Source organism: Microtus oregoni, unplaced genomic scaffold (genome assembly GCF_018167655.1).
Source record: "Microtus oregoni isolate MIOR12 unplaced genomic scaffold, Mior012 000033F_ref0000390, whole genome shotgun sequence".
NCBI lineage: Eukaryota > Metazoa > Chordata > Mammalia > Rodentia > Cricetidae > Microtus > Microtus oregoni.
In genome coordinates, this window is record NW_024543092.1 from 20,199,031 (window position 1) to 20,226,403 (window position 27,373).

The 27,373-nt window shown below is 45.2% G+C and overlaps 1 protein-coding gene and 1 pseudogene across 1 annotated transcript in view; one reads left to right on the forward strand and one right to left on the reverse strand.

The window, feature by feature from the left end:
- Positions 1-27,373, forward strand: part of Pacrg (parkin coregulated) — a 457,339-nt gene that overhangs the window by 245,266 nt on the left and 184,700 nt on the right. The window contains exon 4 of the mRNA XM_041680218.1: positions 17,565-17,714. Within this exon, the coding sequence (XP_041536152.1) occupies positions 17,565-17,714 (150 nt within the window). The remainder of the gene's footprint in view (positions 1-17,564; positions 17,715-27,373) is intronic.
- Positions 25,777-26,267, reverse strand: LOC121466481 (annotated as a pseudogene).

The following is a 27,373-nucleotide window of genomic DNA, read 5'->3' on the forward strand; positions in this document are numbered from 1 at the left end:
TCAGCTACCTCTGCTCCTTTCTCTCAGTTTCCACTCTCATGAGCTTTTCTGGGTTAGACACTCCTAAGTACTCGGGCTCAGCAATGAGTTGTTCCAGCTTTGTGTCCGTGGGTCAGTGACACAGCACCAAGTGTGAGGAGCAATCGAAAGATGTTTTGTTGTGGGTAAGGGTGAAGAAGGAAGAGTCCTCTGGTGGCCTGACCTGGGAATTAATGTTTGGTCTGGGATTAATGTTTGGTCTACAGTGAAGAAAAATCCATCTCAACCCAGTCCACAGCCACAGTGAGCAAAGATTCTCTGCGTGTCGAATTCAGAAGAGGGTTGGAAGTGGAGCAGAGGGGGAGGGAAAGGGCGAGGGGCAACCATAACTGTGTCTCCTGCTTTGGCAAATTAGAGAGCAACACCATGGTGGGGAGGGGGGATGGCCCATTGGGCAGAGTATACACACACAGACACACATACACACACACACACATACACAGAAAGAGAGAGAGAGACAGAGAAAGGAGGGAAGGAGGGAGAGAGACAGGGAGAAATAACTTTGAATTCCCAGAGGAAAAAAATACTGCACATTGAGTGTTGAAGCAGAATAAACTCATAGAATGTTGTTTGATAGTCTTGAAATTCTGGAGGTTATTACAGCACCACATCCTAAATAAGAGAGGAACTCACATGCAAATAATCCAATCTGAATGCAGTAAGGGAAACTCCACAAGCCAAAGGGAAGCAGCTATCTCCAGAGAGTTGGAGAGAATCATCAACCACCCAACACCAAGAGCGTAAGCGTGGGCTCCAGCCTGTGATGAGGCAGTGTAGGAAGGGCAAGTCTGCAAGAAAGGGATGAGTAAGGAGAATTAGCAGGGAAGTTGGGACCCAAACCGGAACTATAGATGGATGTTCCCTAGAAAAGTATTAGGACAACAAACAGAAACCAAGGTAGAGGTCCTGGGAGGAAAAACAGCCTTTACCATGTGGTCAAGGAGCTCACACAGTGCAGAGAAAATCAATGACAAGAAGCCTGGCAAAGCACATTTGCAAAAAAAGAAGGAAAGAAAGGGAGAGAGAGAGGATAGGAAGAAGGGAAGGAGGGAGGGAGGGGGAAAGGAGGGAGGGAGGGAGGGAGGGGGGACGGAGGGGGGAAAAGAAAAAGAGGAAAGGATGGAGAAAGGAAGGAAAGAACAAGGAAGAATCCTGCGAACGTTACAGGGAAAGGCTGTGCACCAAGATAACCAGAGCTCAGCCTGGTTACCACTGAAGCCAGACAGATGAGTGACAGGACGTCAGAGGAGGAGGACCCAGCCTTGGTGCTGTGCCTCCCAGTAGTAAAGACCCGTGGAGCCATGAGCTGTAAAACCCATCAAGATGCCTCCAGCCCTGTCAACCCAAAGTGAGGATCTCAGAGTCTACAGGGGTCAGAAATCGCCACCCCTAGAGTTAAGTGGAAGCGGTTGGCAAAGAGCTCACAGTTACACATAATGTCATGATAATTTTGTGGTGACTCAAAATTCAAAAAAACTGGGCTCTTAGCCTTCAAAATCAACAAATAAGGCAAAACTCATCCAGCGGTGATTTAAAAAGACACAGCTGAGGGGCAGCAAACCCGAGGGGCAGCAAGAAGGGGCAAAAAGCTCAAAGCAAAGATGGTGAGTATGGAATTAGCTACTACCAGCCGGGAAAATCAACTTTCAAATTTGCTCATAAAGCACAAAACACAGTGTAAACACCAGCTCTACTAAACAAAATATGACAAAAACATTAAGAAAAGACATTTTTAAAGGCACGAGCACCCATTTCATTTTTAGAAAAGTAAATTTTGGAGCTAGAGAGACCTCTCATTAGATAAAGTCTTTGCCATAGCACGTAAGGACCTAAGATTAAAGCCCTAGTGGCTCTGGAAAGCCTGGCCCAGTAGTGCGTGTCTGCAATCCCAGCGTCTTTGGCTAGAGAAAAGATGGAACTAGGAGAAGATGAGGGCAGACTGTCCAAGATTGACCTGTGACCTTTACATGCATGCTACGGAATACACACACCCATGTTCACATACAGGAATGCGTATATACATCTACACATGTACAAAGGTTTTTAAGAAAAAATTAATATTATGAAGTTTCAAGTATATAAAAATATTGGTTTATGTTGGTGAGCATATTCTCAGTAAAGATTTGATCTTCAAAACTCTCTTAGTTTTCTCTTTGAAAGCTAAGGCTTGGCATTTGAAGAGCAACTAGCTGCTCATCCTGATGCCCACTGTCTCTGGAAGAATGGACTTCCTTCCCAGGAGAGGTGACGGTTGACATTCCTCAGGAGAGGTGATGGTTGACATTCTTCTGGAGAAGTGACGGTTGACATTCCTCTGGTCTCCTCTTTGGCTTTCAGATCTAGAATTTGTGCCAAGCCGTAGAGATTAGGAAACCTTGGACAGTACAGACACGGAGGGACAAGAGTCGCCACACTTGCCTCAAGCTGCTGGGCACGGCAGAATGAAAGTTTAGTTTCCCACATACTGGCATGGAAGCAGGGTAAAAGACAGCAGGGTAAAGAGTGACTTGAGGGTAATGATGGAAGACAGCTTTCTGCATGCCACCTATGGAGCGGGGAGATCCTCCCTTACTCATAATGGGAATGAGTACAGAAAGCTATAGACATGCTGAGTAGTCATGCATGAAGACAACAGATGGCCCAGGATGGGATGCATAGGGGGAGCTCTGTCAAGGCTGTCTGCAAGAAGATAAAAGAAACTCAGCCCAGGTTGCCTGCTGTGTCCTCAAGGAAACTAGAGAAGAGATTCTTTCACTGTAAAGAAAGGCTTCTTCCTTTGGGAGCAAGCGAGGGAGGCTTGTTCTATTAGGAGCTTGTGGTCCCTCTCCTGGGTAAGAATCTACCTTTCTCCTGTAAACACGCCTTTGCCCCTTCCTGCTTTTCAGTGTGGTGATATCAGCTTCCATTAATCGAGCAATCTGTTTGTATACTTCAGTAATCACTGCAAGTCATTCACCTGCAGTAGTTAAATTTCCATGTGATCTGTCTTGGCATTCACATCGAGTCTTTTCTTGCCTGCTTGATTTCAGTATTTCCTGATTTTCCCCATGGATCTTAAGGTCTTGTAAGAGGATGTTGTTTTTCAAGTATTCAGAATATCCATCAGGTGGTCCATCAGTTATGTTTCTGGGGTCAATCCTTCTTTGACCCTCCGTATTGACACCCTGGCCTGGACCATGCGTGCCCTAACCTGGCATGTGCTCTGGCATCTTGTTCATGAACTTGTTCCTAGACAGTGTGTTTCTTCATCATTTCCATAGGGCATGCCTTCCAGCAACTTCCTGAAGATTCAGGAAGAATGTATCTTTGAGTTCTTGGATCTGAACATTTATAAAACTCAATTATTAGTTTTGCACATCTGAGGCCACGTTTCTGTGTCTTTGGGGGAAAAGTTATCCTTTAACAGGCATATGGCGCACACCTTTAATCCCAGCACTCAGGAGGCGGAGGCACGCACATCTTTGTGAGTTTGAGGCCAGTCTGATCTACTCAGTGAGTTCCAGGACAGCCAGAGGGATGTAGAGAGGTCCTGCTTTAGAAAAAGGTACAATATGAGTTTCATCTGCCTGTGATTTATCCTCCAGTCTCACAAAGTGTTTTCCATCTTCTTGATATTTCCAGTAACATAAAATTTCTTGATGATGTGTTTTGGTTATTTTTCCACTAATTTTCCTGGAAATCTCAACTTAGAGGTTACCTCTCAGCTGTGGACACTTCCCATGCATTCTTTCTTTGAAGACTTGGCTGCTTTCTTTTCCTGTCTCAGAAGAAGTGGTAAGCAGTGTTCTGCCTCACAAGCTGACCCCTCCGCCAAGCCCTTCACTTTTGCTCAGTTTCCCATCTCTGCTTCAGAGTTCCGCCTCCTAGGAAACTTTGTGGACTTTATCCCCCAAACTCAAAACGTTTTATTTTAGCTATTCTTAACTTTGTTTTTTCTGATATTCTTTTAATTAATGTGGTTTCCTTTATGAGTACGCTATGTCAGTCTCTTATTTCTCAATACATTTATTTCAGATTGTTTGAGGTTGTTCGTTCTTGAAGGGCATTTCGTAGGCTTTGGGGCTGGGAGGGGTCCGTGATTCTCGTCCTTTTACTCACTTACTGTAAATGAATTGGTCCTTTGTCAGCGTTGACGTTCAGCAAGATGACCTGTTAGTTACAAACAGAAAGAATCTGATGCCAGCCAGAACTTTGGCTGTAACATTTATCTGGCACAACCTGAAGCAAGTTATTCGACTCTGTGTGTGTGACACCCCCCCCCCCCCGCCTGTAAATGCTCCCCTGTGTGAATTAGCATCATCTCTCTGATGTGGCTTCTGTATTTTATATGGTATATTTCAAGGATTCGTTTTCTCCAGCTTGATTCAATCTTATGATTTGTACTACTTTATTATATTATTAAATTGAATTTGTTTATTCTTCCACGTTCCAGAATAACATCTTTTTATTGACTAATTTGATTATTTGGCACTCTCATGCATGAATGTGATGAGTTCTAATTTTTCTCTCCCTTTCTGCTTTGATGGGGTGAGTTTTGGCCGTCTTTTGCACTGCTCTGTGTTTCTGTGCCCTGAGCTTGAATATGTGTCTGTCTCTAGGGCCCAGGCCGCAGCTCACAGTAGAGCCCTCGGCACGGGAACTGAGAGGTCCTGGGCTCAATTTTCAGCGCTGCACAAAGGGAAAACAGCCTTCCCCTCTGTCCACTTCTCCATAGTTTGTGACCATGGCATACAAAGCTGTGTCTGGTTCTGGGTGAACTTTTTCTTCCTTCCATTCATTTTCCTTTCCTCTTCATCTGTTGCTATTTCGTAAACAGTTTGTGAGAAGAGTTTGTTTATTCTCTAATTCAAGGTACTACATTAAAATCTATGAATATTTTAGTATTGAGTTTTTATTACTTAATTTTTGTTACCTTAAGAATAGAGAATACAACCTTCTCTAACTTAGATTTTCTTTTCTTTCTTTCTTTGGTCCTTTCTTTCTCGTCTTTGAGTGATGGGGTGGAGGGGACACTTCAGTGTTAATCACTGTGCTCTAAATGCTTACCTGTTGTCATAGTCCAAACTCCCAGCCTAGGGAATTAGAAGGAAGGGGCAGGATTTTAGGGTCAAGTTCAGTGGCAGTTCAAGTTTGAGGCTAGTCTGTACTACGTGAGACCCTGTCTCAAAACAAAAACAAAGTCAGACAAACAAAAGAAACTGCCATTTTGTTATTATCCCCAGAAGACGAAGAGAAAGTTTATTCTCGTGAGGTGAAACATTTATTCTTTGTACATTTCTTCTATCAGATTCATTGATGTGATTAAAATAATCTACATACGTTTCTTTCTTATGAATGGTGTGAGTGTGTGTGTGTGTGTGTGTGTGTGTGTGTGTGTGGTGACTGTGTTGATAAGCAATGTGAATGTGTGAGTACTCGGGTTTTTAGAGCCCCATGAACAATCTCAGTTGAACCAAGAGCTTTCAATTAAGACTAGCCTAGCTTTAAAGCTTGCTCCAGGAATCCCCTGCCTCTGCTTCCCAAGGGCTGGAATTACAGGCACAATGCCACACCCACCTGGCCTTTAATTGGGTGCTGAGGATTGGAACTCTGGCCTGTGCAGGAAGTGCCTAGCCTACTATGCTGTCTCCCCAGCCCGTACTACTCTCTTCTTCATGAACAGTTAAGGAAAAGACTGGAGAAATTATTTAAGATCCTCTCACTGTCACCCCAATGCCAGCACTACTCTTAGTCTGCAAGCCTCCCCTAGGCTTTTCTGGAATTGAATCCAGCAACTCTGGGAAGCCGCCACCTTGTTCCCAAACCTGCAGACACCCCCAACTATGGTGTCAGATAGGCAGTGTTTCCATGCTACGCTGTTTCCGAACATGAACCACACCTGGGCCTTGGCGCTGTGTGTGCCATTGCAGGCCACCATTGCCCTGGCACGCACAAAGCATCCACTCAGCCTGCCATACACGGACTTAAGAGAAAACTCAGAGAAAGCACCAAAAGTGAAAGCCATATAAAGCCCATTGGATAATCAAAATGTAAGTTGTGCTGAAAATCGGGCTTTAGAATGACAGCTGAAATATTTCTATTTTGAAATTAAGATGTGTGTTTGTAAATAATCATGAGCCAAGTTAGAAATCATAATTATTTCATATGTTAGAAAGCATGTTGGCTGCACAATAATGAAGATGTTGCATTAAACTTGCAAACACTCACAAGAATATCACCAGAAATTAGATTCAAATACATGCTTTTTGTACAGTGTGGTAAGGCACTAACTTACAGGAAATATATTTCCAAAGCACATTAAAGAAGACCAGCCAACGCCCCATCATCTCAGTCACAGAGCATCATAAGGGACTAATGGAGAATGTATTCACAGTGACTATCAAGGAATTAAGATTGAGCAGAGAAAAGCTCAAATGTTGCTTGATATCTTGAAACTAGCAGGAGAGGCCTTTCATAGTTTTAAAAACAAAGAATAGGATTCTTTGATGATGATAAAGAAAATTTTATCAATTAGAATACAGTAGGCTTTTAAATAGTAAACAGTCCCCCAAGCCCTAGGGGCATAAGGCGGTGAGGGATTTAAAACTAGCAAGCACTGACACTTCATGGGAGCCCCAGTGCCACAGTCACTAGGGAGCCTAGCCTGATTGACATTGCTGGTCACAGCACCCAAGGAAGCAAAGGCTCTAGCCGTCTCCCATAGAGAATGCAACAATCCGTTCCCTTATCCTGAAAGTGACACCTCTCACTTCTAGTCAGCGCTCATCAGCCAGACTCAGTCTAGGGCTTGTCCGACCTCAGCAGGGTCCCAGAGCACAAACCTACCCTGGACATTATGAACAGCGTGTTTCAGAAGCTCTGCATTCTTTCATGCTCTGTAGAAGACTGTCACCTCCAGTGCTGGTGGACAGCTAGCCCAGAGCTGCATGCTCCCAGCTCTGCCTCCCTGTGGTGGACACAGCTAGGGCCTTTCATCTTGATGCCTTTATCTGGCAGCTTTTGCTCATCAGCTGGCCCATGGGGAGCTCCTCCCTGCATGGTTCTTAGAAGCCAGCTAGGGAGGGGTTTGCATGCAGATTACTAGTACAACCCTGATGCAAATCCATCTCTTAGTCTCTTCTAAGACCCCTTCTCCATTTCTCCCTACTCCCCTCTGATGGTGCCGCAGCCAGAACTCCTGATGCTCTCTTCTGCCCCAGACCATATCCCTTAACCCTAGGACAAGAGGCTCTCACCTCTCAAACACAACCATGTATGATTCGTGCTCATCTTGATATGATGTCCATGTGTTCCCAGGATGTGACTTCTCGCTAGCTCCCTGCCTTGGCCTGTGTGAACAGCAAAGTGACCATGCTATAGAACTTGGCTCTTTCCTAGTTCTGTGCCTTCACTCTCCTGCAGGAATGTCTGGTGTTGCCAACTCACGTGCCTAAGCACTAAGCAGCCTTCAGAGCCCCTCTCCAGTGTTAATTTTTCTTTTTGCCTCGTTAAGAATCTCCTTTCCACATCTTCCCCCAGTGCCAGTCCCATCTCTACCCTCCACTCTCTCTCCAGAAGAACATGGCAGCTTCGTCTCTCACCTGGAATGTGATGTTGAAGAGAACTCTGTCCCCACAGTATCTAATGAGCTGGCTAAGTGCACAAGAAATGCGTCAAATATTTCCAAAATCAATATAATGAGCTCCATAACTGCTCTCCTCGCTGAGATGTGTCTAGATGCCATTTCCAAAAGTGCGATATAGCCATTTGGATGCGCTCTATGTGCTGGGTCTCATGTGGATGCACACATGTGTTGGGTCTCATGTCAATGTGCTCATGTGCTGGGTCTCATGTGGATGTGCTCACTTGCTGGGTCTCATGTGGATGTGCTCACTTGCTGGGTCTCATGTGGATGCACACATATGCTGGGTCTCACGCGAATGCGCTCACGTGCTGGGTCTCATGTGGATGTGATCATGTGCTGGGTCTCATGCGAATGTGCTCACGTGCTGGGTCTTATGTCAATGTGCTCACGTGCTCGGTCTTACTTAGAAACACCTTGTGGATGTCAATCTGCAAACTCAACTAAAGACTGCACTGTTTTTGATGCTTTCTTCTATCAGAAGAAGTTGTGAGTGAATTTCTGTGTATTTCTCTAAATCGACCAGTGAGTTCTTTTGCTTATGACCAGCAATGTGCATCTGTGAGTTGTCCTCCTGGAAGGAGAGGCGCCCTGGCTGCTCCAACTTACAGAAACAATGCCAACCTCTATGTGGAAGGGGCATGAGACAGTGGCCTCATTAGGACACCTCTAATGAGCCGAGGTCACCTGGCTGACTGTCCCAGCCAGGGGCATATGCCCAGCTGTCTCAAGGAGCTATGGCTAAGTGGGAGAGGCAAAGTGATCCCCAGCTCACTAAGCTTGAATGCTAACACTCAGACAGCAAAATATTCTCCTTAAATGACATCTCATGGACAAAAACAAAATAAAGTAAAAAAAAAATATGAGAAAATATCACAAAGCAGAACCTGGGCTCAGAGTTCTTTTTAGTTAGCAAACACTCGAATGCATCACCCTGTAATGATCTACTCACTTCACACGCTTCCAAATTTTACAGGTAACTTATTTTGAAATAGATAATAATCTGTAAAAAAAATTAGTAGTTTTAATTTAAGAAGAACAAATAATCTTTTATGTTGGAAAATATGGAAAAGAGGTAAATTACTTAGGGTTGTTATGATTACAAGATACTAAAGAAGAAGCGTGATTCAAACCCTCTTCATAAAGCCTGCTTAGTAACTTCCATGACTTTTTCAGATACATGTGCTGTGGTGGCTCAATATTGTCACTCTGAGTTCTGGTATGTGAAGGTCATCCCAAATCTAGCTCCCTCCTGATGTCAGCACGTTCCAAGTAGATTCTGAAAGCCACCTCCTCTTTCTGTCACCTTTACCATGCATGGGTGACATGATCTAGGCTGCTTGATTCAGGATACTCCCTCTCCCTCAGTCCCAGCACTCCAACCTCTGGGCATGCACAGTTGTCACAAATGCCAAATTTCTCTGGAAATACGGAGGCACTGGTCCTCGACCTTTCTTATGGGTGAGAGCGAGATTCTGTAGCCTATGCATGCATTTACTGGGTGGTCTGAGAGTTAGCACAGCTGCCTGTTAAATTAGTGTACCTCGTGAATGTATTAAAATGTCAATAAATCTGAGAGTGGAAAAACACAAGCCTTTATCTACGTTTCTAAAGTAGTGTGCTCACACGAGCATACCTTACCTTCTGAAAGATGCCATGAACTTTGACTCCATCACTATGATTTATTCCTTAAGAATAAGCCACTGGGTCAAGCTCACCACAAGAAAACAGACAGAATCAACTAACCCGGGCTCATAGGGCCTCAAAGAGACTGACTGGACAACCAGGGAGCTTGCATGGGACTGACCTAGGCCCTCTGCATACATGCTACAGTCATGTAGCTTCGTCCTGTTGTGGGATTTCTAACAGCAGAAGCAGCGCTGTCTCTCACTCTTTGGCTGCCTTTTGGGACTCTACATCTCATACTGGGTCACCTTTTCCAGCCTTAACACATGGGGAGGTGCTTAGTCTTAGCTGCGACTTGATAGTCATCCTTTGTTGATACTCATGGGAGGGCTGCCTCTTTCAGAACAGAAATGGGAGAGAAGGGGGTTTGAGGGTGGAGGCAGAGGTGGGAGGGGAAACTGTAGCTGAAAATGGATAAATTAAAAAAAGAAGAAGGCACTGGTGCCCAGGACCCAAGCGTGGTGGAGGTGCCTGCTTGGTCAATACTAGTTTTGGTTCACTGGCATTTTTAATGGATGTCTCAATGTGTAGCCCACGTATGCTCCAGGACATAGGGCAATACCTCGTGATTGAGGGGACACTAGAAGATAGAGAAGTGCAAGGAATCGGAGTCATGCAAACATCATGCTCTCCGTTAACTAGCTCTGTATTGTTAGAGCATCCAATTCTTTCAGCCCTCCCAGGAGAGTAGAAATGCTGTTGTCCAGAGGTGTGAGGAGCTGCAGGATTATGTCTGCAGAACATTGCTGTGCCAAACAAAGTGAGTCATTGTTCGTGTGCGTGTGTGTGCATGTGTGTGCGTGTGTGTGCATGTGTGTGCGTGTGTCCCTTAGTTTCTTTTTTTTATCTTTTTTAATCTTTTTTTATTTTTTTAAATTTATTTATTAAAGATTTCTGCCTCCTCCCCGCCACTGCCTCCCATTTCCCTCCCCCTCCCTCGTCAGCCCAAAGAGCAATCAGGGTTCCCTGCCCTGTGGGAAGTCCAAGGGACCACCCACCTCCATCCAGGTCTAGTAAGGTGAGCATCCAAACTGCCTAGGCTCCCACAAAGCCAGTACGTGCAGTAGGATCAAAAACCCCTTAGTTTCTTTGTCTTTGCAGGTTCTCAACTTTCAGTTACCAAAACACAACATGATAAGTTCAGATTCAGAAAGATGCACCGACCCCATCAGGGAAAGGTTAGCCCCGGACATCAGTGCCTGCTGCCGAAAGTCAGCTACTCACACAGGAGGAGCCAGAAGAGAAAAGGGAGAATCCCAGTTCTCAGTCCCTCTCATAACTTTTGGGGGCTGCTGATATTATTGCTTACTTGGTTTCTGTTTGTTTGTTCTCAAAGGCAGTGTCTCGTGTGTCCCAGTCTGGTCTGGAACTTGCTTTGAGCTGAGGAGGACCCTGAACTCTGTCCTCTTGTGCCCACCTTCAGTATGTCATCACACCTGTTCATGTGGTGCTAGGGATGGAGCCCAGGACCTTGCACATCTTTCAATCACGCTATGTCCCGTCCTTCCATCTCTATGACTTATACCAACTAGAAGAGCCAGACGCTGCCGTCTTCCTAGATGCTTCCAAATTGCTTGCCCAAATAATCACTCCTAAATTGTACCAGAAATTGCTGTCAGGCTTAGTAATGTGTGCTTTTCCTGTCCTTCTGTGAACAGGATGGGGCTCCTGTATCTTGGAGATAGTTCTGTCCACCCTCCCACCCTCTTCCTGTTTCATGTTCATCCTCCAATCCCCCACTTTGCATAAGACCTTCTTCACATTTGTGCCCTTCCTGGCCATGGTTTCGACCTTTTAAATGCTATGGCAAGCTTAGTGACCCTTCTCAACCAGAATAGGAAATGCACCAGCCTCTTAGCAGCAATGCCCACTTAATACAAAAGATTATCACTTGATATCACTCAGAAAGCAGCAGCAAGGCTGACTCCTTCCTTTGTCATCAGAAGGTGTCCGACTCCTTCAAGATGGACTGAGTAGACATCTAGGTGCATGGAGCAAGGTGCCCGGAGAGGAGAGTCCTGCATTGCCAATGACAGCACTCAGTGTGTGGGACACCTAGACCCAACTTCCGCTACGAGAATGGAACGAGTGTGGGCGGCACAAGTCCTGGTGGAGTCTGTAGACTATGAAACCGGACATGCTGGTGATGGCATTTTTGGAAGCACTTCAGAAACTGGTGCCTGTATCTGTTCAAACAAATAGTATCCCTTTTAAGAAAAATGAAATACTTAATGCAAAGAAAGACCACTGCCACCAAGTGCTAAATTGTGTTGTTGGTTCAAAAACAATACAAAAATTAAAATAAACAAATACGTGTACTAAAATAATTTTTCACCCGGAGACATCCTATTTTCTCCCTTAATGTCTTGATGGCTGTGGAATGTTTTGCTTGTTTCCAATCATACATAAGTAGTACTGCTCTTAGCATCCTTTCATAACTGAGTACACAACTCCATATGTAGGCTAAAGGCCCCTGGGTGGATGGCTGGACTGAATGTCACGTGCATTTGTATGGTGTTGAGAACTGCGGCCCTCCAGGAGAGGTGTGTCTCTCTGCCTGTTAGTGTCTTCCTTTCCCAGACATGCTTCTGATCTGATTGATATTATTTCAATGACTATTTTTGCTAAAATGCTATCCCAAAATAATTCTGAATACCAATGAATTTGAGCGTTTTAGAAAATTAATTGCTCATTTGTATCTATTAATCCCTGTATTATCTGCTCCCATTCTTAAGCCATTTTAGTGGGATTTTCTTACTGGACTATGACAGCTGCTTGTATAGTAAAGACATTAATATTTGTGGCATATGACTTCATGTTTGGCTTCCCTTTTGTTTGGTGTTTCTGACTTTAACTGGAGACGATGCACTGGAAACATTCCCGTGTTTTCTGATTCCGCAGCAGCAAATCATAGCTAATAGTAGGAAATGTTCTCACTTCACAAAATTGGGAGCAATAATGGATTTCAGACCTGAGAAAACTGTATGTGGAGTTTATAACCATCTAAGATGAATAAATTTTACCACTTTGACTTCAAATTATTTCTTTCTTATTCTTCAGCAATTTCTCTATATCTGTCAGCTCCATCGTGTTGATTATACTTGAAGGTGGTGAGCAGTACAGTAGGAACCCCATTTCCTGACTAAAAAGGGTTCTGTAGTGTCAGTAGACTACAGTGTTAGACCTTTCAGAACCTTAAATCTTGAGTCCAAAGTCCTCACTTACAACCTGACAACGGCTGCAGAGGAACAAACACAGCGCCCCTCATTCAGGCCCCAGATCTTGATCCCTATGTCCCTTAGCGTACTTTCTCAGAGGAAAAGAATGTTTCCTATCCCACCATCCCCAAAGCATATTTCTTTAATTCTCTTGGGAAAGGAAGAACAAGAAGACTTCCGACTGGATGTTATGACTTAATTCCTCACAAACGAGAAAGAAAAATACACGAAGTAAATGGAAACAGGCATTATTTATACTGTCCTCCTGGGGCTGGGGCCCGATGGCCCAGTCAGAGCTGTGTTGACAATGGCTCAGTTTGGGCTGGGGTGATGATGGGCTGGAAACTCAAGTTTGATCCCCAGGGCCCGTATAGAAAGTCTTGTGCTGGGTACACTAGTAATCCCAGCACTGCGAGGTGGGGGCAGGCAGATCTCTGAGGCTTGCTCAGCAGAGAGCCCAACTTACTCAGTGAACTCCAGCCAATAAGAGATAATGTCTCAAGGCATTAGGTGACCACTTATGAGTAATGACACCCAAGGTTGACCTCTGGCCCCTACACACAGGTGCACATATGTGCACATGCATCTGTATGCACACACATACCCACATAGACATACATATATGCACAAAAAGACAAAGAAAAAATCCCTCTTAAAGAAATTAAGGGTATTCTTGTATCGCCCCTCAGCTTTCTCTCACAGTTACAGAGAAGGAATTTTCTTGCTTCCCAGGAAGAACACAGCATAGTCCCTTTCATGCTCCTTTTGGAGTAACAAGCCGGGCACTGTGGTTGTCAGCCATTGTCAATAACATTGTGATAATGTTGATCACAACCATGCTAATTCAATCAAGGAGGCAATGCAGTTATTGCCTAAAAGTTATATCGGTTATTCTGTTGAGATGAGAGAGAGCATTAACAACCCCTGGGTGACCAGGTGACTATACATATAACCCCAGTTGGAAAATTAAGGTTTAGTTGTGCACACATATGCACAGACACACACACACACACACACACACACACACACATCAGTGTGGTCTATTGGAAAATTAAGGTTCAGTTGTGCACACATATGCACACACACACACACACACACACACACACACACACACCAGTGTGGTCCATGTGGCAGGTCTCTTCCCTGGCATTGGGTGTACATAGGCACACATAAGATTATCTTTCTACAGTCTTTGGAATGCAGAAGCCACTACAGTCACCAGAACCTTCAGACATTCACCTCTTCAGGGACTCTCACCGGATTTCCTGCCTTTGACATTAGAGTGTTTTCATTGCGTTTTCCTGGGGAAAAAATCCACCAAATGGACAGTTGTGCGTGGCTGTGAGGGCTTTGTGGGAGTCTGATGGGAGAGAGAGAATGGACAGGGAAGGCAGAAACCCAGACTCTCAAGTCTCTGGTTCTCTCTGGTTGTTACAGCAAGATTCCTCAGGTCCTTCGTGGATGCACACCTACACACACACGCTTTCCATGGAAAGGTGCGCAGGAAGAACGCAGTCATTGCTATGAGACCAGCTAATCCATCTTTCTATGACCCGAGTGCCTTAGCGCGCTCTCATCATACCCAGCTGGAGTGAGCTCTCTTCCCCAGGAACCTGCATGGAAATTCTGTGGCTAAATAGCATCTATTATTCCCTGAGTTTTGTCCTTGTGTCTAGGCAAGTTCCGTGATTCTGAAACTAGACTAAGTACCCCTGTGATTGGCTGCTTAATAACCTTGTCTTGTCACAGTCATCATACTTGTGGTGTATGCTTGCTATCTGTTGCCATACCAGATTGGAATCCCCAGTGGACATTATTAGCATCTGTGTCTTGTTCTTTCCAACACTTCCAGTTCTAAAACTACGAGGAGCACACAATATGCTCTCTGCAAACATTGAAGGGGTATTAGTACCTAAGACGTATAAAGTGCTAGGTTTAATTCCTCGCACAAGAAGTGCTCAGTGCATGGTCATTTGGCTAAGCCCTGCAACAGGCTGGCTGCCAGCTGTGAGCCCTCCACTCTCTGCCTCCTTCCCGCATGCTCCCAAGCTCGCTCCGACTGTCTTGTTGCCACAGCTTGCAGAGGAAATTACAGCATCCTATTTTTAGTTGTTTTTCAGAAGATTCAGCATGGTCTGCAAAGTGTGGAAAAGCTGTAATGACAGGCCATCACGCCACCAAACCCTGCAGTTATATTTAGGTGGACTCCTAGAGTTAAGACTGAGCTCCTTAGTTTATTACATTCATGGTTACTTTCATACCAGCCGTGAATGCAGCCTTGGGGACCAGGAGTTGTGGGGCGGCTCTGAAGTGTATCCATTCTCCAACCCCCAGTGTTACTGGAGAAGATCAAGCCGACCTCAACTTTGTTGTTAAAAACTTTCCAGTGTCTCCACAGGAAGTATCTGAAACCACTAAATGATGCTTTCTTGCATTTTCACTGGGGATTGAGTTGAGTTTAAACTTTCCCTGACTATCTCCTTGGATCTGGCTGATCGTTCATTTACTCTGAGAAGAAAGTGGAGGGGAGGAACAGCATGAAGTTTGAGAAGGTGGTTGGATATGAACAGTGACAATGGAGACTCGGGACTAGAAGAGTAGATATGAGAGAGAGGACCCAGAATCAGAGATGGAGGGATGCAAATGAGGACCTAGAACCAGAGGAAGAGAGGGGAAGAGTGAAAACCTAGGACTAAGGGAGAGAAGGTGGGGCCAACCAGCAGAGAGAAGGTGACAATGGTGATCCAGGGCCTAAGAAATTTTTGGGATGGAAACACAGAACCACAAGAGGGAAGTCAGAATCAGAGGAAAGAAGATGAGGATGAAGATCTAGGATCAGAGGAGAGAAGGCAAGAATGGAGATTCAGGACCAGAGGAAGAGTAGTGAGAATGGAGAGCAGAACCGGAGGGAGGGAGGTAATAGTGGAACAGATGACATAAATTCAAGGATACTCCAATACAGAAACAATTTTCCAACATAGGGACTATGAGGCATGAAAACTGGGTTTTGACCTTGAGTAACAGGGAACCAGCCAGGTCACATCATGGAATACAGAGAAAGTTCATGGAGGGAAATTTGTCTTTGGTACACACTGAGTGGGATACGTTTACGGTCGTAGTTGTTCCTTTTTCATTAGGAGGTGGAACACCTTAGAATCAGGAGCCTTTGGCTTTTGTTATAGTCAGGGGCGCCATGACCTGCCTGTCACCCCTCTGGCCCTATCATAGATGCTTCATGTGGCTCTTCATCTCCATCATTTTAATGTAGCCATCTTAGAAAGCCAATGACAGGCTGCTGGAATTAAGGAAACCAGGGCCCAGAAAGTGTCAATCAGCTGGCCAGGTTCACATGTTAGCACCAATGACCTGATTCCCCATTAGAGCAAAGGGCATCTTACAGCCCCTGCAGAGATGGACCAGCCAGGTAATTTAACTGCTTCCTGTGCCTGCTCAGCAGTCCTTTGTTGCTTTGCACTCAGAACTGTTCTTTAAGCTTGTGTGTTCCCTTGGTCTTTATTATGGCTGACTCTTTGTAGTGGAATGCTTATGTTTTCTATATTTTCTGCCTGCCCTCTTGATGTGGGATCTCCCTCTGGATGCTGTGAATGTATTTTGTGACCATTAGTTAATAAAGAAGCTGCTTTGGGCCTATGACAGGGCAGAATAGAGCAAGGTGGGAATTCCAAGCAGAGATAGAGGAGAAAAGAAGGTGGAGTCAGGGAGATGCCATGTAGCTGCCAAAGGAGACAGCCACCAAAACCTTACCTATAAACCATGAGCATCATGGTAAAATACAAAATAATAGGAATTGGGCTAATTTAAAATATAAGTTAGTTAATTAAAAAGCCTAAGCTATTGTCCAAGCAGTGTTGTAATTAATATGGTTTCTGTGTAATTATTTCAGGTCTGGAAACAAGCACCAGCTCCCCTCTTTAAGCATTTCATGTTCGCTTCTACAAAAATGCTACCTGTGTTGTTAACCAGTCTATAGTTTCTCCACTTGTACACTAGCCAAGTTATAGTTTCTAAAAATAAAGATGCTTTCATGATAATAGCCTTGAGAACAGCAGGGAGTCAGGGCTGGGAGGATGGCCCACTGCTTGCCTCCCAAGCATGAAGACTTGAGTTCAGATCCCTAACCATGCTCATAAAAAGCTAGACATGACAGTGTGTGCCTCTAATCCCATCAATGGATAATTCCTGGGGTTTGCTGGCCAACCAGTTACCCTACCTCATAAAAATCAAGTGGAAACCAAGTGACAAAGACGCTTGTTGACCTCTGACCTGACAATGTACATGAACACACAGAGAGAAGGGGACGAGGAGAAAGAACAGCAGCATTCTTAGCTGAGAGAGATCATCGCACATAAGCTTATCTGGCGGTAGCCTGTACAGTCAGCCGCCCACTGACACCAGGTGGTGTTTGATGCTCTGTGCCACGTATCTTTCTCCCTTGGACCACCAACCTCTTCTCTGGGTGGAAACATGAAAAGTAGCCAGGCATGGTGGTGCACGCCTTTAATCCTAGCACTTGGGAGGCAGAGGCAGGTAGGTCTCTGAGTTCGAGGCCAGCCTGGTCTACAGAGCAAGTTCCAGAACTAATAGGGCTATACAGATAAATCTTGGTGGGGGGAGGAGAGAGAGAGGGAGGGAGGGAGGGAGAGAGAGGGAGGGAGGGAGGGAGGGAGGGAAGGAGGGAGGGAGGAAGGGAGGGAGGGAGAAAAGGAGAGAGAGAGAGAGAGAGAGAGAAAGGGGAGAGAAGGGAAGGGAAGAAGGAGTGTTATCAGAGTTGGCAAGGATTCCACATAAGCTGGGAGGATGCACAGTAACCAAATAAAATGTGATTCTCAGCAGGGACTGCACTGCCTCAGAGCTATAGTAATAAGGCCCTCTTCGTCCCCAGTAGAGCACAGTTTAAGTAAATGCACCTATGAGCAGCCCCACCTTACCACAGAATTCACGCACAATGTTTTCTGCTTGTTCACTTTCCTACTGCACAGACGCCTTGAACCTCCGGAACAGGCAGGTCATCTGCGTCACACTCAAGGTCCTCCAGCATCTGGTTGTGTCGGCAGAGATGGTGGGAGAAGCCTTGGTGCCCTACTACCGCCAGATCCTCCCCATCCTGAACATCTTCAAGAATATGAATGGTGAGTGATCCCAGGAGCCAATGTGTCTTTATGAGGGTGGGGGTAAGGAGGACCCAGGAGCAACTTCCTTGGGACTCTTCCCCCTTCAGTTTGGAGAGTTCAAATGCATAGCCTGACCCTTCACTCACGCCTGGCCTAGAAACAGTCGAATCAGCAGTTTCCCTTACTGCTCCTGACACGTGGGGCCCACACTCCGCAGAGGAACACTGGCGGGCTTCTGTGCGTTTCCAGTAATTAAACTGCGGCGGCGTTTCCTGTAATCGCCCTGGAGACATTAGAGGGTTTTGATCCTCCCTGCAAAACTTTATAGCCCACTATTTATAAATTGATTGGAGGTGAGTGTTTTAAATGCTGTTCAGATGTGGTAGGCAGTTTGGAGCCTTTTAACATCTGAACTTTCATTTCAAGGGGGTAAAAAAAAAAAAAAACAGAAAATGGTATTTTTCTACTCTTGGTTACTAATGCTCAGTAATGTGTCATTAACAATTTTCAGTGACTTGGATGGTGGGTACTGATTAAAAGTAGACATCAGAGTCAATTTATCTCTTGAAAAAAGATTCCTCACTTAGCTTCAGGATGCGCTCAAAAGAATGTTGCCCCACACAGATCTGCAGCACTTCTTTGCAATAGTTGGCAGGCTGCGGCTAAGGGTTTGCTCACTGGCAGCCTGACTTCCCCGAAAGTACGTGAATCCCGTTTTCTTTTGGTTGCTAACTTTGAGGTTCCATTCTTCTCACATTCATAGAAGGAGTCAACATTTGAAGCCAGTTCCTGACAGCCATGTAAATAAGTTGGTAATTTAGTGGGACACAGCATGGCGACTGTGCATACAGGAAAACAATATCAAACAAAAAGCCAAGGGTTTGGCAGTCCTGCCACAGACAAGCCTTGTGTTTAGAGTCACCATCTCTACATATAATCACTGATTGCTGTTGGACCCGCACCAGGTATACACTATTCAGGACACTGTGAAAGTCTCAGGAGATCGTCAGCTGTCTTTTAATCACATAACCTTATATGCTTGTGGCCCTTCTCAAGCCATCTGAAGAGGAGACAGTTGCATTGACAGTTAAGCAAGAGGAAATTAAAAACTGTGTTTTAGTAATTTAGTTTCATATTGTCCAACTGATTTTTTGATAATAGTATTCTTATGTTATAAAAATACTTTAAAACATTATTTATTCCTAATCAATATTTTTACCATATGCTAGCACCAAATATCCATATATTTATAGAAAGATTACACATGCATGTGATTCAGCTATGGCTCAAAAGGAAACCATAAGCTTCCCTGTATTCTTAGATTTAAATCCTAGCTCAACTGGAAGGAGCTAGAGCCAGAAGTAGAGATCTGGTGGGGAAGGAGATAGACTGGCTGCTCAACAGCTCTAGGTTAGCATTTTGAAGCCTGAGTCTCACAAGGATTTTCTCGGCAGTCCTCACACAAACTGATAAAATGCTGGCTGACTGTACTCTCATGGTTTGATTATGAAGCTTGCCTCCTGTAGTTTTCTTCCTTATAAACATTTGTATCTGAATTTGATGAGCATGACGATTGGACTTGCCCACATATCTTCTGTCTTGCTTAAGTTGGGATGCATAGATATATCCACAGTGTAATACACTCTCCTCATATGATAAAAATCTGCAACTTAAATCTAAACAACATTTTGCATCCTTGTGTGAAAACGAAGGGCATTGTTGTGAAGCCCAAGAAACAACCAAACTCTTGGGTACCAAACTTGGGGAGCAAGACTGATTCAGGTACCACAGTCAGTCCTTCTGGGTTCTGGGCTATAAGACAAAGCTGCTCTTGCCCTGTCCTGCTGTCCATAGGTACAGCTTGCTTTCGGTCTGTAACTAGCACCTGCCCACTGCCTAGTAAAGATTGAGGTTACTTGTCTGTAGGAATCTCATTGGAGAGCTCACTGTGGGAGTTCATAGTTGATCTAAGCCACCATCGGTTTCAAGCATAGCCAGCAATTTTGGCATATTTCCCAAGCATCCATCAGAAATTCCATGTTCAAATTGCTTTTCTGTCAAACACTTTTCTGACATTTAAGAGAGAAGATGTTATCTTCTGCTTCCTTTTTTCCTTTTCTTCAGAGTCTGTCACCACAATGCCAGGGTGAGGCATAGTATGTTCCGAGGGCCTGTATTAAATGGGCTCATTGTGCCCTAAGAACAGATGCTATTCTGTAAAGGGCACTATAGTCCTGGAAGTGTCTCAAGAACCCGGATCCAGGTCTATGAGGCGCTCACTCCAGATCTGCCAGCTGGATTAGGATTCTCACTAGAAAATGGCTTTTCTTAACAATAGCTTTGATTAAAAATCCACTTCACCATTATAGATGTTTTTCCCATGTCCACAGAGCCAAGGTTCCTATTTTGTTTAAGCAGGCATCTCTCACAGCTTCTCATTATTTATCATTAAAATTATCTCAAAGAAAAATCTTAAACAAGGTTCCAAACATTTGAGGGTAATCTCACGTTTCCATCCCTCTACCATTCCATACTTGTCTTCTATGCAAATCGATGTCTTGTTCAACTAGATTCTAATATAGTTCTTTTCTTTCAAGTCCTACCACAAGATCCTCTTAAAATGGGACCAGATATAAATGAGAGAAAGAATGGGAGAAGACATCCTTTCAAATATAATGACCCTGCTCTTCTGTCTGTCCCCTTAAAGTACACACTTTAGCTTAGTTCTCCGATCTGAGCTCTTTGACAAAGCCTTTCCTGTTTTAATGTTAAGTACGTTTTTCTGAAACAGGCAGTGGGGGGTGACCAGTCAGGGAGCCAGGCAAACCTGTTAGCAGTTGCCCACAGTGGGGACACCAGGCTTCCAGGTCCAGGAGACCTGTTGTTAAGGAAGCAGCAGCCCAGGAAGAAAATGGTACAACTGAGAGCATTGTTTGTACCATGCCTGTCCTCCTAAGGCATTAAACCTTAGCTAGCCCTGTAAGGTTATTATTGTTCTGGAAGAGGATGCTCATCTAGCAGGAGACAGGAAGTGGGTGGTGGAAACATACAATCACCAGGGAGCTACTTTCCTCAGCTAGACCTCATCTGCTGAGATTTGCAGAGCCCCCTGAAGTTGCACCACCACTGAGGGACCAGTTCTTCATACACAAGCCTTTGGGGGACACTTCATATATAAACTGTAGTAGCAACCTTTTGTAAGAGTTGGTGTAATCTTTAGAGACAGTGAATTTACAACCCCATGGTCAAGTAAAACGGCCATTACTATACACATGAATTACAAATTTATAATACGATCTTACATAAAATGTAGCAATATTTTGTGAGCTATCATCAAGCAACCCATCTATGAGGGTAGAAGTTCTCTGTTTCCATTGGCTAACTGCCAGTGTGGCCCTTCCACACTCTGTGAGTAAAATGCACGCTCCTGGTCTCACCAACCATGCCAAGATCTTTGCTTCACAAGATGTGTCTTATTTCTGATGACTGCATGCTAGGTGAGTGTCATGTGACTTAAAGGATAAACTGTTTTCAAATCCGTCCTTCCCTTGCAAAGTGGTTCGGCTTAAATGTGTGACTGGTATTTGGGATAATACCATCTTTTAAAAAGATAAGTCTGTGTCAGACAGAGGACCCTAGATCAGGGTCTTTCATGGAAGATCCAAACTGGTGTCTGTGTTTAGGTCTCATTTCTTCAACTAAAGTACTAACCATGCTGAACTTCGTTTAGATTCATGATCAGACAGGACTGGGCATGCTCAGGGTAGCATTGCCACCAACTGGAGCTCATTTCTCCACATTACAAATGAGCGTGAGATGTCTAAGCTGTGTTGACTTTCCAGGAACTACACCAGGGTGAGAGGAAGAGCAGTTTCTATAACTATTCGTAAAATGTATCTGTCATACAGCCAGTAGCACTTTGGTCCCTCCCACAATCTTTTATAGAGGTTATGAAAGGTTACAGAAAATTAAGACAATAAGAATGTTCCATTTATAGCTCTACCAGATGAAGCCACAAAATTAATGATGTGATACAGGCATAAAATGGCGTGAACCCATTCATTGCTGAACTGTAAGCTGTAGGCCCTGACAGCAAAGAGGGGCATCCAAGAGCCTGTCTCCATGTGTGGCATCCTTGTTTCTAAGGGCAACATAGTCCTGGATGAGGCTGCCCATGAAGCATTCAAAACTTCCAGCCTACAAGATGCTGATGGGGTCACGTGCCATGTAGCAGAGATGACTAACCAAACATCCTGACCCATGTTTGTGTAATCAAATGCTAAAATATTAAATATCTTAATATTTAATACATAAATCTCAACATGCACCACTCAGACTGATAAGAGCCCATTGAAGAGACAAAGCTTGTTATTCATGGGCCCACAAGGTGCTGCAGCAGGGACAGCGCTTCCTGCTTAGCCTGAGGACCTGAGTTCAATCCAGGCATCCGTACAGAGAAAAGAGAGAACAGAACTGTGTGAGTTCCCCTTTACTCTCTCTGTGGACAGGTCCCATTCCCCAGGGACATGAAATGCACAGCCACATTAGTCTATATAAATAAGAAGAATATATTTACAAAATTTTGGAATGTTTATACTAGGTATTTGGCCTTGAAATTTAAGTGGCATCTGGAAAAAAAATTTTCCTGAGAACCTGAGTATTATTGGACTACCTGATCCCAAGCCTTCTAGTCTAGAAACTTTTGTGAGTTGTGTGTGATTGTTCTTGTGGTCCTTTAGAATGATGGTGAACTTTGGGTACCAGTTTTTACCCCAAACTGAGAAGTGTAATTTTTCTTGAGTAGTGGTTATTTCTTTATAGGAAATTTGAGTTTAGTTTGGAATTAAGGTTCATTCCCTGTGGAATTTTTGCCCACTTTTTTAAACTATAATTTCATTTTGGGAATTTGTAATTTGTTATATTGGCAAGCATTGAATTGTTCCAAAGTCATATGGGAGTTATCAGAACTGCCGCCTCCCACCACTTCTGAATGTTAGATTGGGATTATCACATATGAATCTAGTCTCTCTAAGTACTTGCCCTAAATAGATTAAAACATTGGTCTAAAGAGTCTCCTAGGGCTGGAAAGCAAAACAACCAAAACTGGAAGATATGAGTAAGGACCTTTGGTCTGAGCATCTCCATGATGTTCTGAACCATGGATGAGTTTCACAGAGGCAAAATGTTCGCATTCTGTGACCAAATTGGGTGTGGCCAAGTGACAGCTTACAGCTGGAAAGAAAGGCTGTTCGGTTCACTGCCGCTGTAGATTGAATACCTCCACTCTACGGCATGCAGAGATAAAATTCCATCTTTGTTTTCTTTTGTTCTGAGACAGGCTGTAGCCTGTAGCCCAGTTTAGAAGCCTCCTGCCTTGGCTTCTGAGTGTTGGGGTCGCAAGCCAAGTCCACCATTCCCAGCAAAAAAATCATATGACAAGTCAACTGAGGCTTGATGTGTTCTTGTGTGCCACGGTGGATAAACTTGTGAAAATGGCTTCTTTTGCAAGAGCTTCTCTTCAGTGGCAGCATCCTGTGATGTCCCTATGGGGAAGATTTGTTTAGTCAATCAAGGGACTTCGATTTGAGCAGAGGGAATGATGGTTTGTTGGTTTCTTTGTTCTTCTGACGGAGAAGCTGCAAATCAGCTGGAGAGGAAAGCAGTCCCTTTCCATTGCTCCAGAGCTGCCCAGGGGATGCTGGAGAGGAAAGCAGTTCCTTTCCATTGCTCCAGAGCTGCCCAGGGGATGCTGGAGAGGAAAGCAGTCCCTTTCCATTGCTCCAGAGCTGCCCAGGGGATGCTGGAGAGGAAAGCAGTCCCTTTCCATTGCTCCAGAGCTGCCCAGGGGATGCCCAGGGGATGCTGGAGAGGAAAGCAGTCCCTTTCCATTGCTCCAGAGTTGCCCAGGGGATGCCCAGGGGATGCTGGAGAGGAAAGCAGTCCCTTTCCATTGCTCCAGTGCTGCCCAGGAGATACCCAGGGGATGCTGGAGAGGAAAGCAGTCCCTTTCCATTGCTCCAGTGCTGCCCAGGAGATACCCAGGGGATGCTGGAGAGGAAAGCAGTCCCTTTCCATTGCTCCAGAGCTGCCCAGGGGATGCCCAGGGCACTGCTGCCCCCAGTCTGCCAGGGATGCCCATGGAATGGAGGATTGCATTGCCCACAGGAGCTGAACAAGAGGCACAAGCACCTCACTGCCTAAACGACGATTAGATCAGTCAGTAGAGCTTACCTGGTGCAGGAGAAGAGAAGACACTTTGGGCAAATCAAACACTATGTGGGAAAAAGAGATGGCACAACATAGGCAGTAGCCACATTCAGTTCTGCGGGCTGAAGGCTCTGGCATTCGAGTTTCGTGTTTGAATCTTGTTTATCAAATGCAGAGGAAAAGAATGGGTTACACAGCTACTCTGTGCCTCAGTTTCCTTCCTTTAAACAGTGGATTGTTAGAAGAATGAGAGATGTTTTCAACAAGCTGAGCACTCTCAGGAAACATTTGGTACACATGTCTTCTGGCTGTAATTAAGTGTGCGTTATGACTAGCACTGATTCGCACGTGACTGAGGGTTTGGTGAATGTTAGGTGTCTGCACCGCCTGCCTCAGAGGGTTGTGGGGAAAACTATAGACATACACTTTTACGTGGTCCCTCCAAGGGTATTATGTATAATCCATTAGAATTAATGTGTTTCATAAGGTGATTCGATGCTAAATAAATTCAAGAAGTATTACATTTACTGTATGCCAGCAGCAGAAATATGATATAGAATGTCTTTTGTTGATGCTAATAATCCCTCTTAAGCAAGTAAGTCAACATGGACAGGTATTTATGTTCACTGTTCCCACCCTAACAGTAGCTTTAGCTCCTTCCTTCGACTCCCCAGTTCATGTCAGGACTGAAGTCTTTTCTCAAAGACCAGCGTTACCGAGAACTGCTTGTCCTGATGGAGCACTGGAACCCAGCATCTCAGTAAAGAGGGTGTGGCTTTGAGCCTGCTCATGGCTTTTCCCTTTGCGGCTTCTCATCACAGCGCCCCTGTCGCCCCTATTTTATCTGCGGTTACTGTGTCATCCTCGTCTCACCACTGCCTTGGAATCCAAGTCTGAGCTCATGACGATAGCTAACCTTCTAGAAATAAGAGGTGTTGCTGACGAATCTGTTTATCCAAGGGCTGGCCTCTTATGGTGGAGGGCTATCCGCCTTGCAGCTGCCTTGGGAAATTTAGGGGCACAAAAAACTTTATAAAGGGGGGAAGGTCTGCACTGAACAGCAGTCAAGAAGGTGACCTCATCTGAGGTGCGCGTCCCCTTTTCAACTCTGGCAGAAAGAGAGAGAGAGAGAGAGAGAGAGAGAGAGAGAGAGAGAGAGAGAGGTTGCTTTTCAGTAAACTTCGTAGCAGTCTGTGTGTATGCTAGTGGTGGTTGTACGGGCCTAATAGACAAGGTTGGCATATACTCTGATGTGATGTGAAGGTTACCAGAGATTCTGGGTTCTGGGGCTGTACAGACAGAGAGGTTAGTAGTTAGCAGTGTGAGCATTAGGTGAGAGCTCTCCAGCTTGTAGAAATGCAGAGCAAAAGTGGGAGGGTTGGGCATGGACCTTGCGGAAAGGACCACGCCCAAACCAGACTGTTTCCAAACCAGACTGACAGGAATATCAACCTGCAGTTAAGTCTGTGGCCCAAGCACACTTTGATTTTCTCCAGACCCAAGGCCAGCTTGGCTCACCGCAACGGTTTCCTCAGAACACGTCTCCGCTGTTCTGTAGGAGCAGTGACGGGCCTCTGCTGAGGAATTAGGCTCCAGTGGCCTGACAGGATTGTACCAGTGTCCACTGTGCTGTGAGGATGGCCTATGTGCTTTGGCACAGGGCCTACCAGCCTTGAGTGGCCATGCCCCTTTCCAGTCTCAAGCCCTTTGTGACATAGGCCTGCTTTTCCTCTGAGTCCAAAAGAAAGCATCATGTCTCCTCTGCCTCCTCCCCGGCCCCTCTCGTACTGGTGAGGTGAGTTGTGAGTTCTTCCCTGAGCTAAGCCACACTCTGGGTAGAGGTCATGTTTCTTTTTTTTTTTATGGTGAAAAAGTGTATATTTAGAATTAGCCGGCTGGGCTCAGTTTAGATGATTCCAATCTTGTTGGCAACATCCAGAGCATCATAATCAGGAGCCAACCGAACATACGCCTTCTTCTCTCCATCGGGCCTTATGAGGGTGTTGACTTTGGCCACATCGATGTCATAGAGTTTCTTCACAGCCTGTTTGATCTGGTGCTTGTTGGCCTTGACATCCACAATGAACACAAGTGTGTTGTTGTCTTCTATCTTCTTCATGGCTGACTCGGTGGTCAGGGGGAATTTGATGATGGCATAGTGGTCAAGCTTGTTCCTCCTGGGTGCGCTCTTCCGGGGGTATTTAGCCGCAGGGTCTTGGGACGCCGAAAGGTGGGCGATGTGCTGATCTTCTTCTTTTTGTGGCTGTGGACGCCTTTCAGCACTGCCTTCTTGGCTTTCAAGGCCTTCGCTTTAGCTTCGGCTTTGGGAGGGGCAGGAGCTTCCTTCTTTGCTTTTGGCGCCATCTTGACGAAAAGGCGAGGTCATGTTTCTTGTTTACATTTGTTTGAATACCCCAGGCTCTCCTCACACTTGCCACTATTCCAAGATGGCCTTGACTTTCTGGTCCTTCTGCTGTGTTCTGCTGGGGCTGCAGGGATGAGCTGTGCTGGGGATCGAACCCAGGCAGGGCCTGTGCGTGCTGCCAACTGATGTACACCCCAGCCTTAGGTCGTGTTTCTTGGTCTATCTCCTCACCAAAGCCCAGGTAGAAGGGGAGAGTCAAAAGCTGCTGTCCGCTTGACTTAAAGTACAAAGCCGTGTTTGAAATCTACTTCATCCTCAACCTCCCCTCTAAAGCCAAGATCTACCCACAAAATTCCTTTATTACACTTGGTCCCCAGGCCTAGATCCATGCCATGTCCCCTGCTAGCGGGGAGCGCATTCTGCACCAGTTTCCACCAGCTCAGCTAAGACCTTTGGGGCATGTCTGCAGAGATCTGTAGGGTTCTAGAGCATGTCTGCAGAGATCTCTAGGGTTCTGGAGCACGTCTGCAAAGGTCTGTAGGATCCTAGAGCACAACTGCAGAGATCTGTAGGGATCTAGAGCACATCCGCAGAGATCTCTAGGGTTCTAGAGCACGTCTACAGAGATCTGTAGGATTCTTCAGTGTATTGGAAGACTGAAACAGGCCCTGTGCTGTCTCTTGCAGGTGTCGCAGAAAGTCATATTTAACGTGGCCCAGGAAGCAAACAGGATCCCAGAGCTTCTAACTGAAAAAAAAATCTTTTCACTTAGTTCATAATTTATACTTTTCAAGTCACCTAAAGTCCCCCCTATTCTAGAGTCGCTGATATTTAAAGCCTCTACCTCGTTTTCCTTAGTATGCAAATCTTTCCTGAGCTGCAGCAGAGGGCGTTGTAAAGGTTTTTTGTGGACACTAGAGAAATAAGGATGTCACCAAGTGTTGGCTATGTTTAACCATCACAACCCAGGGTGTAATTAAGGAGAATCTGGGGTGGGGGACAGGATGGAAACCTTGCTCGGCCCAGGGATCATCCCCAGCCCCGGTAGTCTGCAGAAGGATCTGGAATGTTCCCTCCTAAGACCTGTGGGGATTTTGAATCAGAC